The 14882-nt window shown below is 40.1% G+C and overlaps 1 protein-coding gene across 1 annotated transcript in view; it reads left to right on the forward strand.

Annotated features, from left to right (window-relative positions):
* The first annotated feature begins 1108 nt into the window (after positions 1-1108).
* Ccdc34 (coiled-coil domain containing 34) overlaps positions 1109-14882 on the forward strand; it is a 28448-nt gene continuing 14674 nt past the window's right edge. The window contains exons 1-3 of the mRNA XM_050125368.1: positions 1109-1514; positions 5707-5842; positions 13327-13434. Coding sequence (XP_049981325.1) covers positions 1168-1514; positions 5707-5842; positions 13327-13434 — 591 coding nt within the window. The 5' untranslated portion in view covers positions 1109-1167. The remainder of the gene's footprint in view (positions 1515-5706; positions 5843-13326; positions 13435-14882) is intronic.

Raw genomic sequence — 14882 nt, forward strand, 5'->3', positions numbered from 1 at the left:
TGTCTCGAGTTACTAAAAGTGTTTTCTGATGAAAGGTCTTAACTAGATATGCCAATACCCCATAACGACTCAAGAATGAAAATAATTCTACTAAGTCACTTTCCTTAGCTGTACAATTGTCTTCCAATGTCACTGTTTTTTTTTCTAAAAATTTGAACAAATAGTGCTGTACCCCAGGGCTATGTGACCCTGCTAGCACGTCATATTGTAGTCACCGTGGCCTTTGCTTCACCTTTGCGTGCTGGTATTTTTTATCCTATCTCAATGCCCTGTAAAAAGCCTACACATACAAATCTCATCAGATTTTGTTTCTTTGAGCATTAAAGTTGTGTGCTGTGTCGGTCTCATTTTTCACTTATGTTGTTTCTGAGAGTAATGTACAACAGGAGCGAGACAAAGCTGTATGTGCAGTTTTCCAAGCTTGAATAACATGCCCAGTTTCAGTGTCTGCCAGTTTTTCCTTGAGCGCTTCACCTAGATTCCCAGTCCTAAAAAGGAGAGTGCCTCAAGGTTCTAGAAAAATACCTTGCAGCACAGTTTGTGGAGTTTTTGTTATAAAAAGAACGAGGGATTTTAAGGTTGCTCTGGTGTGAACATGCTGGACACAAACGCTTTTAAAGGCCAGAAAGTTCGCACGCCCTGACAAACTGCGTTGACAGTCGCTGCCAATACAGTGAAAGACGGTGCTCAAAGACAAGTCTCTGATAAAAAGTTCTCTTCCCTTAAATGCAGCCTGATGTCAAGACAAAACAAATACAGCTAATCACGATTGCTAATTTTTTATGATCTTGACCTTCTATGAGGGAGGGGAAATAATCATGGCTTCCTGCTTCTGCCTTTTCCTTTAAAAGGATCTGCCTTAGTGACACCGACACGTGTAGAGAACCAAATGGCCTACAGCACCACAGCAAACACAGTAGTCAGGAGGACGCCAGGACCTGGCAGGCGACCCGGGAGGCGCTGAGCTGACGCTCTCAGTGGGAACCTTGGAGCTCCAGACTGCGGAAGTCCTGGTCCACAGGCTGGGACAAAGCTCTTCGCAGTCTCCAAGCGTTGCTATGACAACGCGGGACCAGGCCGGCGCTGATTGGCCAGCGGCCGCGCGCGGTGCCTGCTGGGAGAAGTCGCCTCCGGTCCCGCTCGGGCCGTTTGAACTTGGCGGGCCTGATGCGGGCGGCCGGGCCATGGCGGGCTGTCTCTGCCGTCCCGCGCACACGCTTCCTGGCCCGGTGCAGGCCGGGCTCCCGGCCCTCTTCGAGCTCTGTCGCCGACCTCATAGCGGACTCCCAGGACCCAGGACTGGAGGACGTGGCGTTGACCGTGTGCTTGTCGCCGCCTCTGAGCTGCAGCAACTCCACCCTGTCCTTGTTGTCTCCTCTTGGCCACCAGAGCTTTCCTTTTGGCGAGGACGACAGTGAAGGGGAGGATGAAGAGGCAGTGGACGAAGATGCCCGTGAGTCAGAGGCCAAGGTGGCGAGCCTGGAAGGAACAACGGAGTTACAGGGGCACTCCAGGTAATCTCAAGGCCCGGCCCTCACAGCCCTTGTCAACACTCCTGAGAGTTGGTGCTCAGAACCCTTTACCGCCCACCCTTCCCCCACCGCCTCCTGTCTTCTTAAGTCTGCATCTCCATCCTGGAGTGCTGGGCAAATTCTTACAAAGGACCAGTGATTTCCCATGATTCTTCGTCCCTCCTCCTGAGAGTGATTATTGCAATCTCCATGGAAACTTACTGTACATAGAAACGAGCACACAAAACTTTGCTGCCAGGAGTCTTAAAAATCCTCAAAGCACATATCGTTGACTCCAGAGCGCTTGTCAAAATGTGTAGTAGGTACGAGGTTGTAGTAAGTAGGTGCTTTTATATAAAGAGCTGAGTATGATCACCAGCCAGTATTGTGTTTACTCTGCAGGGACAGATTAACACTGTCTGAACAGGGACATTTAATGGAATAGTGTATGTTCATCAAGTGTAACACCATCTTAATATTTTTATTTACACTGATCAATTCAACAAACATTTACCATCTTGCCACATACTAGTGTAGGTATAGGGACGATAAATGAGATATACAAGGCTTTCACTATCGAAATGAAAGCCCAAATCGATCAATTTACAAATAACAGAACTGTATCTGAATACAGATAAAAGGTCTGACTTGTGGTTCATGACTACCTGTAACTTTAGTTCCAGGAGATCTGGCACCATCTGGTGCCCTGCTGGCACCTGTGTGCTTGCACTTGATGCACATAAACTTACACGTACACATGTATACACATAAATAAAAGCAAGCCTTTTAAAAAGCAGAGGAAGATAATGTGTTTCTAGGCCTGACTCAAAGGCAGACAGTTAAAAGCAGTCCAGGGCTCAGTACTCAGGTTCTCCGGTCAGGTTCACTTTTCCTTATACCTATGTCCTCATTCTTGGGTATGTGGAAACGGGAGCAAAGGCCCTGTCCTTGTATTTTGAAGACAACTTCATTTTAGGATATATTCCTTGTGTTTTCTTCAGGAAGTACTTACAAGTTTCTGAACGTCAAGGGGTGTCAGGCACAGTATGGGAGATGTAAGAAACTCAGGCCAGCGAGCCCAGGCTTTTTGTATAAGCAGCAAGATAGCTCCCTTCAGTATAAGGCACCCAAATGAGAGTGGGATTAGATGTGGACCCACATGAAGTCACTCACATGCATGAACAGCTTGGTAAGGGTGAGAGGTGAAATGTGTGTGTTGGGGAGGATGGTGGTCACATAGAGTAAGCAAGTAAGCCACTTCTGCAGACTGCTGATAGCAACAGGAAATAGGCCTTCTCTGATTAGCCTGATAGAACTTTGAATTAGAATTTTAGGAGTCTTTTCATGGGAGCTTTCAGGACAGAGTGGGTTTCACATATTTTATAAGTAAATTTGAGGGGCTGGAGAGATGGCTTAGTGGTTAAGAGCCCAGCCTGCTCTTCCAGAGGACCCGGGTTCCATTCCTAGCACACATGTGGCAACTCGCAACTGTCTGTAACTTCAGTTCTAGGGGATCCAACACCCTCACGCAGACATACATGCAGGCAACAAAATACCAATGCACATAAAAAAAATCAATTTGAAGGCTTTGATAAATACTTTGTAATAATACTCAAAAGAACCAAGCAGCATGTCATAGTTGAGCAGCAGAAGGAATAAAGGCCATCCAAATACAGCTCAACTACTAAGATTTGCATTAGCTTCCAAGAGCCAGAAAACTAAAAGGGAGCGTGCAAGGGAGGAATTAGGCATATTTGGGTCTCATTTAAAAACCGAATGAGCTGATAACACCTAAGTTTAGCTTACTTTCACACTTCAGCCCTGGGCCAAAGGACTAGTTAAGACTGCATTTGGAAAAAGAATGCAGACTTCGTCAGGCCTTGTGGAGACAAAGGAAAGGTGTTGCAGAATATTTGTTTCCACTGTAAAGATAGAATTCTGAGAAGAGGAAAGGCAGAGATGCAGTCGCAAGCCAGGTACAGAGGAAGCAAGATGAGAATGCCTTACTGAGAAAAGATACCAAGCCACATGGCTAAATAGATAAGAATTATGGGTTAATCAAATTATAAGAACTAGTTGGGAAAAAAACATCTAAGGCCAAGCTTTTGTAATTGACAATAAGTCTCTGGGTTATTTGCGGGCTGGTGATCCAAAGATAGTATGACAAGAAAGCTTGTTACAGAAAGGAATCTCACTTTTAGGGAAAAGCTATAGAGAACACAATGATATAACATCATCAGCCTGCAGTTCGGCAAACCTGAAATCAGAAGTCTGCATCAGTTTGCTACAAGAGAAGGAACCAATTCATGAGTGGTCAGGCTTAGTGGTTTGGATTGTATGCTGAAGGTAATACAGTACAGTGAAGAACTTTGAGATGATACAAGGGTTTGTTTAAGAGGTGAACCAGAATATAGCTGTTGAGTGGTTTGAAAGAAAGAGGAGAAACCATTTATATTCAGAGCAATTATAGGGTTAGAGAAGAGAATGACTTGAAAATAATGAAGGCTGTAGAGACGACATAACAAGTGGATGAATTTCTGGCTTTGGTAACTGGTTGGGGGTGCTGGTACTCTCGCTAAGGGTTCTAAGAGAAGTGAACTTTTATTGGGAGACTGAAGGGTGAATGCTCCAATGACTGAGTTTATTTTATACTGATTTTGATAGTCTGGTGATTGGAAAAGTCTGGAACCCAAGGTAAAAGGCAGAGCTATATTGCCAATGTGGGACTAAGAAGATGTGTGATATTGGTGATGTAGGACAAGGTAAGGTCATTCTGCAAAACTGAGAAAGCAGGAAGTGTATAAATAATACATCAGCGATACCTCTTTCCTACCAGAATGCAGATTCTATAAGGGTGTGAATAAATGAATAATAGCAGGAAAATGAGTGAACTGGATCTATGAGGTAGAAAAAATTATATTAAGCAGTTGTTAAAGACATTGTTTGCTAGAATTAACAATATAAAAGACAAGGAACTAGTCTATAATAAACTTGATTTTAGGAGTGAAGGAGATGGGTCTGTCAGAATGCCTATCTAAGCACTATATTTAATCATCAGCCTCTCTCTCTCTCTCTCTCTCTCTCTCTCTCTCTCTCTCACACACACACACACACACACACACACACACAGAGTTAAAAAGGAGGCTGGAGAGATTGCTCAGTGGTTAAGAGCTCACATTGCTGTTACAAAGGATCTAAGTGTAGTACCCAGCATTCACAGCTGAATCACAACTGCCTGTAACCCAGCTTCAGGGCATCCAGTGGCCTCTCTTGGCACTCTGCTCATGTGCACTCACAGGTACATACAGACACATACACATAAACAATACATTAACAACAACAAACACAGTACAGCCCAGTCTTTGGAGCTACTTTGGATCCTGAGCAGTCTCTCACTGGAGTCTGGTTGTTAAGCGTTCCCTAAGATTTGTGAGCTTTGTGCATCTAGCCAAGTTGCTCTGCTCTTAGATTTCCGTGCCCAGAAGAGTTACAGAAGATGTATATGGTGGAAATATAAACTGACAGGAGACCACTAGGGTGGGGAGTTATGGATGCTCTAAGATAATTGGCATAGGGAATGAACTATATATAATATTAACTTGGGTGTAGTTCTTTGTAGTTCATGCTGCATACTTAGTATGCTCCAGACCCTGGGTTCAATTTGCAGCTAGAGAAAACAGAAAAGTGCATAGTAATAGAGAATTGTCATTTTCTTGGTAACTTTGTATTTTAAAACAATTTCAAATTTACAAAAAGTTGAAAGAGAATCTTACAATTTTCCATTTACCTTATACACAGAATTCCTGATTGTTAGCACATTTGCCTTATGCTTGCTCAGTGTGTGTGCACATTATTTTTTCCTTTGTACGGTTTAAGGAAGGAAAAGGGAAAGGGTCTGGTTAGGATTACATGTGGTAATTAGCTGTCTAAATAGGACTTGAGACAGATGGATTGGGTTTGGGATACTCCTATGGCTTCTTAAATAGTGTGGTTTAGAAATAAAGGCAGTTTGATGATAAACTAATTCAAAGATTGAGTTTTATAATTTTAATAGAAATTATGTGTAATTCATATGGATTTGTAAAAATCAAGCTGTTAGCCATGTCCCATTTTGCTTCTATTGTACAGCTAAGTGAATTGTACTCTAGAAAAGAAAAGTTCTCTGTGGCGAGTGCTGCCCTTTGTTCTCTTGTAGCTGTGAAGCTGGGTCCCAGGATACACAAGAGCAGAAGCAGATGCAGTTACGGGAAAGCAGCCTGACACCGTGGGAGATGTGGTTTGTTGGCAAAGAAAAAGAAGAGCGTGGCCGACTACAACAGAAAGTCCTGGAGGTAAAACTACACAACGATCTTGTCATTGAATCCTGAGTTCATAGACTGACTACTTTTATCAGTGTTAATGCTGTTGTCCTTGAAATAATGTTTGTGCTCTTGCATGGGGAGTACTATGTCAGTTTTAATAAATCTTGTTTAGAAATAGTATTTTCTCACCAGGTGGTAGTAGCAAACATCTTTAATTCCAGCACTTGGGAGGCGGAGGCAGGCTACTCAGAGAAACCCTGTCTCAAAAAACCAGAGAAAGAGAGAAAGGGAGAAAGACTATTTTCTCATTAGGAGAGGGTCTGAAAACAAGCTAAGTACCATTAAGAAATGAGGCTTCTTCAGCACCTGTGGGTAAATAGTCTGATATTATGGCATGTAGCAGTCCAGATTTTTTTTTTTGTAATTTAAAGAGTAACTAACTATAAAGGATGCCCAGATCCACGGATATGAAAGCCTATATACAAAATGGCATAACACTTCTTAGTAACCTATACACATCTCTTTTCATACTTTACATCATCTCTAGATTGTTTATATTATTGAATATAATGTAAATACTGTGTTAGTAGTTGTTATGCTGTAGTCTTTAGGGGCTGATATAAGAAAAACTGTCTATAATAGATATGAGCACAATTTTCTCTGTATAGTTTTGATCCATTCTTAGTTGAATTCATAAAACCAGTGATATAAAGCTATGTACTAATGTGTATAAACAGGCACATCCAATGGACCCTTAGCGTATGTCCATTTAACTGGTAGAAATCTAACTGTAATGAGTACAGAAATGACAGAGAAGCTGAAGCAGAGACAACTACCCCTCACCTCACAAAGAGCGTTTCCTAAAGTGAGTGTGTCCTGGGCACCTGCTGGGTTTTAGGTGTTTATGTTTCTCTGCTCTCAGCATTGCTCAAGGACATTTTTCTGTGTGCGATGCGAATCTTTTTTTGAACTCTGTCTAGACTCAAAAAACAAATTAGTTTTAGATTTGTATAGTTTGACATTCTCCAAACTCATTATCCAAACTTTCTATCCTTTTTTTTTTTTTTTTTTTTTTTTTTTTGACTATAGAGCTCTGACTGTCCAAGAAATCAGTATGTAGACCAGGCTCCAGGCTGTCCTCACAGAGATCCACTTGCCTCTGCTTCCTGAGTGCTGGAATTAAAAGTGTGCACTCAACCTTTCTCTTTTACTTAATTTTAATTCTTCATATCTAAACATCGAGGTCAAAGAATATTAAAGGGTACTTCTGATTTTTAAGGAAATAGAATCAAACTTTTTGATTTTTTTTTTTTTTTTTTTTTTTGATTGAGACAGTTTCTCTGTGAAACAGCCTTGGCTCTTCTGGAACTCTCTATGTAGATCAGGCTGGCCTCACAGATCTCTGCTTGCCTCTGCCTCCCACATGCTGGGATTAAAGGCATTCACCAACACTACCCAGTTTATGCGCCACCACCGCCTGGCTTAATCAAATTATAACCTGCATTTTCTGCCTTTTAGATATCAGTATATTTCCATATCATTGAAAATACATCTTTGTTCTGAGAATTTAAGCAAGGGCCTTGAACATGCTAGCCAAGTGCTCTTCCCTTTGTGTTACACTCCCAGCCCTTATTTAATATTTTTAGTATCATTTTAAAGTGGTTTCCTGATAATATTATAAAGAGAATGTATTATTGTATCAAAATTTGTTCACTATGTAGAAATTTTAGTTTATTTTCATCTGTTAGTAAACGTGTTAACATCAAAATCATGGAAACTAAAGCCTTTATAGTATTAGAATAATTCCTTATCAGTTTTATAACTAATTATTTGTGTTAAATTTCTAACTAGGTAGACAGTCACAACTCAGGTGGCTTGGCATAACTCAGATATTACAGCTACCAATCCATTTGGCTGGTTCCTATTACAGGCTACTCTGTATTCTAGGATGTAAATCTGTTCCTGGAAAGGTGCTCTGTGAGAGAAGCCCTGCCTTGTTAACAGGATTTAAGAAAGACCTTATGGTTTAGTGTCAGGAAGGATTAATAAGAGCCTAGTTGTGGCTTTTTCCCTTGCTGCTTGACATTAGCTAAGTTTTTTAACCTTCTGTACTTCAGTTTCGCCATCTGTACAAAAGGGATGAAATTGTACTTGTCACAGGACTTTTGTAAAGATTAAATGAAACCAAGTATGAAGGTGACTGGTTTTGTTTTTACTGGTATTATTTATATCATTGCCATCATGCTCTTAATGCTTTTTTATTTATTTTGCATATTAATTTGTATTTTTGAGACCCCAGATGATAGTCTTATCTTATCTTCTTAGCCTAGCATATTTCCCCTCCCCTCACAGTACTGGGTATCAAATCTAGGACCCTGTACATGCTAGAAAAAGATTCTGCTACCGACCCACACCCATAGTCTCAGTACAGTAACCCTTAAAAATATTTGTTCAGGTCTGAAGATGTAGCTTAATTGGTAGAATACTTACCTAGCATTCATGAAGCCCTGGGTCCTTTCCCAGAATGGCATACACTCTGCAGGAGTGATGATGGTGCATGCCTGTTTCTCAACCTGCAATTCCAGTATTTAAGAAGTGCAGTTGGAAGGATCAGAAGTTCAAGGTCATCTGGAGGAGGTTTTTTTGTTGTTGTTAGTGGTGGTGTTGGGGTTTTTTTTTTTGTGTTTTTTTTTTTTTAAGAAATACCCACAGTAACAAATCTATTCTTTTTGTCACACAGAAAACGTATATGTATATGTATATATGTATACATATACATATGTATCTGAAATGTCTCAGTTTTATGCGACAGCATAAATGTATTTTGGGTTTGCTTGTTTTTAACCCATTGAATTGATATTAGACTCACTGTCTGATTTATGACTTTGTGGTAAAACAGAGGTCAATGAGCTATTTATGACTTTGTCTGGACCCTCCAACAAAGTACTTGTTAAGAAAAAAGGAGTTACTTCAAATTATTTTTACTCAGTATACAAAGCAAGAAGTTTCTTAAATTAGAGAAAAGTAGTAAGAAAATCTGAACTGTGGAGTCATATACAACTAGGCTGATATTTTTCTTTTTACATCCCAACTGCACTACACCCCCCACCCCCCACCCCCGCCATAGACTCATCCTCCTTTTCAGAAAAGGGCAGCCAGCCATGGCATATCAAGTTGCAGTGAGACTATGCTCTTTCTCCTTTTGAGGCTAGATGAGGCAATCCGGTAGGAAGAAAGGTTCTCAAAGCAGGCAACAGAGTCAAAGTTGGCCCCTGCTCCCACTGTTGAAGTCCCACAAGAGGACCAAGCCTCACAACTGTAACACATAGGCAGAGGGCCTAGGTCAGACCCATGCTGTCTCCCTGGTTTGTGTTTCAGTCTCTTTGAGCCCCTATGAGCCCAGGTTAGTTCATTTGGTAGGTTTTCTTATAGTTTCCTTGACCCCTCTGGCTCCTACAATCCTTCTTCCCTGTATTGAGGAGGATTCCCCAAAGAGCTCCATCTTACATTTGGCTGTGGGTCTCTGTATCTGTTTCCATCAGTTGCTCTGTGAAGAAGCTCTGATGACAATCAGACAAAGCATCAATCTATGAGTATAGCAGAATATCATTGGGAATCAGGTCACTGACTTTAGTTCTCTCATAGGTCTCTGGACTGTCTATGCTTTGGGTCCTGGCCCTCCAGGCAGTATAAGGGATGGGCTTCCTCTCATGGTATGCTCTCAAACTGGACCAGTCATTAGTTGGCCACTCCCACAGTTTCTGTGCCACCTTTACCTTAGCACATCTTATAGACAGGGCAAATTTGAGGTCAGAGGTTTTGTGATTGGTTTAATGTCCCAGTCCTTTCACTGAAAGTCTTACCTGGTAAGACTGAAATTTTAACTTGGGAAAGTTGTTTACATTCTCTTGGCCTTGGGCTCTTCATCTGCAAATCAGACATTAGCAGTAGAGGACTGGTTAATAGCATACATTTGAGCCTTACATTCAAAACTTAGACTTTGAGCATATTCTCCAGTGCTCTGGTGAAGGGGAGAACAAGCTGTTGGGATATGGCCAGATGTATAGAAAACACTCAATACAGCTTAGCTGTTACTGAGTATGAAAGGTGTTAATTAATATAAAGTCCACGCCACAATGATTAAGCATACAGAGGGTATAATTATTTGTAAGGATTAAATCCTTTTCATGTTATGAATTATTTGGCCTTTCTCATGCTACCTTATTACTTAACTCTTACATGACTAAGGTATTTTTGTCTGAATCTTATGTTCCGGGCATGCCAGGGATATCATCATGTAGGCCGACCCTACTAAAGCTAAAAAAAAACCCAGGAAGATAGAGAAGTAACTTGGTTGAAGTTTCAGTTAGTATTAAAGTTAGGACTGGAATTGATTACTAATATAAGTGCATTTTCCTACAATATCAAGATGTAATATTCAGTGTATTTTTTATATCCCAGATTGTCTGACCCCAAACTCAATGTTCTTCCTGCCTCACCTCCCAAATGTTGGGATTTTGATTAGTAAGCTCCTACAGTTAGCTTAACTATTTAATTATTTAATTTGTATAAAATAAACTGATTAAAACAGATCCTCTAAAATTAGACCACTAGGGAGGTCAGTGGTAGCATTTTCTAGGTATTACTGGGTCTTCTTTAGCCCTTAAACTAACTGAAAATTGACAACTATAAAACAGGACATAAGATCTGAGTAACCCCCTCTGCAATTGTTCATTATTCAAAGAACCTTTAAAAGGATATAAGTATGATCATTCATACCTAGTTGTACATCTACACTGTGAACCTGCTTTCAACTGTGAGGACATGGCTTTACAGGGCAAGATGGTGGGGTGGAGATGTTAGAAAAGTAGAGAGTGGTATCAATTTCTTCATTTTGAGAAAGCTGGCATAAATTGAACACTATGAAGCAAGACTTCATGGCAGAGGGGTGATTTAGAGTTCTTAATGACAAAGGCTGGTGACAGTGATTAATGGCTTGAAAACTATTCTGAGGAAAACTGACTAGGAAATTACTGAAGTACATGTTATAAGGGGAAGACCATCTGGAGTTATGTCAGAAAACAGGAGAAAAATATACAGTATACACACTCGTATATATGCATACGAATACATATGCATATACAAGTCTTTACATATAGATCTGATAGTTATGTAAACATAACTTCCCATAACATCCCTGATTTTATTTTTAAGAGTAATTTGTTGGTTGAGGAGATAGCACTGTCCACAAAGTGTACTGTGCACACACCCAGGCCTGAGTGTGATTTCCCAGACCTTTAAAAAAGCCATTCGTGCTGGGTGCTAGTGGTGCACACCTTTAATCCCAGCACTTGGGAGGCAGAGGCAGGTGGATCTCTGTGAGTTTGAGGTCAGCCTGCTCTACAGAGTGAGTTTCAGGATAGCCAGAGTGATCTCTAAGAATCAAAAAACCAAAAGAAAAAAAGAAAAAAAAAAAAAGGAAAAGGATGTGGGATGTTTTTCTGTATGTGTTGCTTTTTATTGGTTAATGAATAAAGCTGTTTTGTCCATTGACTTAGCAGAATTTGTCCAAAGTCAGGTAGGAAATCTGAACAGAGAGATAAAGAGTAGGCGGAGACCAGGAGACATCATGTATCTGCTGAAGGACACAAGTGCCAGAACCTTACAGTAGGCCACAGCCTCATGGTGATACACAGATTAATAGAAAAGAGTTAATTTAAGATATAAGAGCTAGGTAGAAATATGCCTAAGCAGCTGGCAAAGCAGTGTTGTTAGTAATATAGTTTCTGTGTGAGTATTCGGGTCTGGGCAGCCAGGAAACAAAGCTAAGTCTCCGATTACACATGGGGGCTGGAGAGATGGCTCTGTGAATTCCAGAGGACCAGGGTTCAATTCCTAGCACTGTAAGGCAGCTCACAACTATCTGTGACTCCAATTATAGAAAATCTGACATTCTCAACACAGCTATACATGCAAGCAAAACACCAATAAATGCTCATAAAATGAAATAAATGATTTTAAAAGTGACCCTATCTCAAACAAAGCAACAAAAAGCCACTTGTGGTAGAGTGTGCTTATCAATCCAGTGCTAGGGAAACAGAGCTGAGACCTGAAAAAGCAAGGTGGGGCTGGTGAGTTCACTCAGTGGGTAAAGGGGCTTGCCTAACAGCCTGATGACCTAGGTTTGATCCTCAGATCCCACAGTAGAAGGGGTAAACCAACTCTTGAAAGCTGTCCTCTGGCCTCCACATGCATTACGTGAGCACTTGCATATATATAGGCACCCACATATGCTCATGCACACTCGTGCGCCCCCCCCTGCGCGTGTGTGTGCGTGCACGCGCACACACACACACTACCACCACCACCCAGTTCTTGTTAGTTATATAGCAAGCATTCTATAAAAAATGTATTGCATGAGTAATCAAGGAATAGCTAGTTAGTAAAAAAGTCTTAATACCAAGATAAAAATTTGCTTTTAGAGGGACATTGTTTAAAAGTTGAGAGTTATGGAGTGAAGGAGGCAGCTGTCTTCTATCCAGTGGAATTTAGACAAGCACTCATGATAGACAGCTTGTGGTTTTGTTCTGAAGTCCAAAACCTTTGTTTCTGTCTACATCTTATCTTCATTTAAGATACTGGAATTAGTCTGGGAGAAAATTGCCCTTCTTATTGCTCTGTATGTTCAGAGAGGTAGGTCTCAGGGAAAGGGGAGGCTGGGTGAGAGAGTAGACCAATGGAAGGTGTGTAAATGTATCTGATTATTAATAACTAAGGAAAGGGGACAGATAGCAGTGATTGAGCAGAGAATCCTAGAGAAGTCTAGTTTGAGCAGTTTTCTTAACCAATGCATAGATTTAACTGATGAGTAGCAGGTTATGTAGTAATTTATTGGCCAGAGTTTCTTCATTTGTTTCTCCCGAGGAAATGCCCAGACACGTTGATTTTAGTGACAGCAAAGCAGTTGAGTAATCTGGGATCGGAACATGGTTTTGTTTTATATCCTAGCAGCTGAAAAATCAATGAAGAAAACTCCAAATTCCTTTTTTTTTCCTCTAAGAAAGTAAATAGCTTCTTTACATTTCTTTAGTGTAGCTATGACTTAAAAATTTAAGGATTATTTCATTCTTATCCTTTATTTTTATCAAGAATCTATTTTTTTTTAAATAACTGTAAAGTGAAAGTTATAATTCTCTTGAGCTACTGCCAGTAGCTCACAGTTGATGCCAAAATTTATGCATGGTAAAGTTGATTTCAATTTGGGTAATTTTGCTGAAGGTTAGTTTAAGAAACTAGTGTTTTGCCACCAACCAATTGTTTGTGTTCCTGCAGAATGACTTATGTGTGGTACCAGTGTTTTATCCTACAGTTACTTAAGTAAGATATTGTCACTATGGTATATGTTCTATAAGAGAAATTGTGTTCATGTTTAATTTAGTCTCAGCCTTTTTTTCAATTATGTGATTTGGGTATGTCTATTAAGTGCTGCTTTTCGTTTAAATAAAATCCCATAGGAATTAAATCAACAAATAGAAAAAAGAAAAGAAATGGAAGAACGTGAAAAAAGAAAGATAATCGCTGAAGAAAAGCACAAGGAATGGGTTCAGAAGAAAAATGAACAGGTAAAAAGAAATACAAATGTGCACACTTCACATCTTTACAATGTCTTTCTTCCTCCCCATTATCTAAGATTAGTCATCTTTTGCTTTTTGTTTTCGATTTGTTGGGTTTCCCCCTGTTTTCATAGATACTTATCAAGTGTCTTATCTTCTGCCCTTTGCCTTCTACTTCTTTTCCTGGGATTCTACTAGTATCTCCCTGCCATGACTAAGACTAATTTTAGTGGAATTAGTGGAATTTCATGGTCCTGGACTTTCACACTGGCACTTCTAAGTTGTAACACCTGGAGCAACCAATGACTAGGTGCCATTGTCCCTTTATAGAGCTGTAGTTGGACCATTGAGCTGTGTACTCTTAGTCCCTATTTCAATTTAATACACACTTGTGTTGAATCATATATCAGAAAGTTTTAAGCTACTGGGGCTGGGGGTGTATTTCAGTAACAGAATGCTTGCCTGAGTATGCAGGCCCAGAGTTAACTCCTCAGCAAGCAAGCTTACAAGCAGTCAAATGGGGGGTGGGGGGAGATAAATGAACAAAATGTTATTATAAATTTGTCTTGTAGTTCTTTGTTTATAATGGTGCTGGTTATAATCTACTTTTATGAATTGAAACAAATATTTAATTTGCAGGACATAGATTTAAAATGTTTGATTATAATTCTGTCCTTACTGTTAACTTTCATGCCTAGTTGTGTTACTAAGAGGACCAATAGCTGCAGGTGGGTGTGAGTATAAGAAGGAATTGGCTAGTTGTGTATGTCTGCAAATTTCTGCCCTCCTTCAGAAGTCATTTGTAGATTTTGCTTGCTTGCTTCTTCCGTAATATAACAAAAGATACTCTCTGTGAATAAATGCCAAGATCAACATAAGTATGTGACTGGAACAAAACTTTGGGTGATACTCTTTAGAAGTTCATAGATATGATTATGAGTCAGAATAGTTCTACCTGTGCAGAGTGTTGTGTTGTCACCTAGAAGCCTCTCTTGTATTCAACTCCTTTAAGCTAATTTTGCCATGCCTATCATGCATAGTTGTTATTTGTCTAAGAATAGAGGAAATACTGACAGCAATGATATACTTGCTGTTTTAGTTCGTGATAGAAGACCAATCCAATTATTGGGGAAAAAAATAATTCCTTTTATTTTTTCCTTTTTTTTTTTTTTTGGTGAGGAGCAGGGTGATGAAGAAGCTTGCCCTGATAAAATTGCTGTTCCAGAAGGTTGAGAACTGGTTAAAAAATAAACCCTGAAAAGTTGTATTTAGCCAGTATTCTATAGCAAACTTGTGCCTGTTAAGGAATAATTGATGGCTCTTTTCTTTTTCATTTCTTCTCCTCCTGCTCCCCCACCCCTTTTCCTTTTAAAACTACTGAGTTTCTTTTTCCAGCCTTCCCTACACTTACCTCTGTTTGGAAAGACACTCTCCTGCTTCTTTTCCAGTCTGGCATC

The sequence above is a fragment of the Alexandromys fortis genome, unplaced genomic scaffold (genome assembly GCF_014885135.2).
Source record: "Alexandromys fortis isolate MF-2015 unplaced genomic scaffold, M_Fortis_MF-2015_v1.1 scaffold_229, whole genome shotgun sequence".
Taxonomy (NCBI): Eukaryota; Metazoa; Chordata; class Mammalia; order Rodentia; family Cricetidae; genus Alexandromys; species Alexandromys fortis.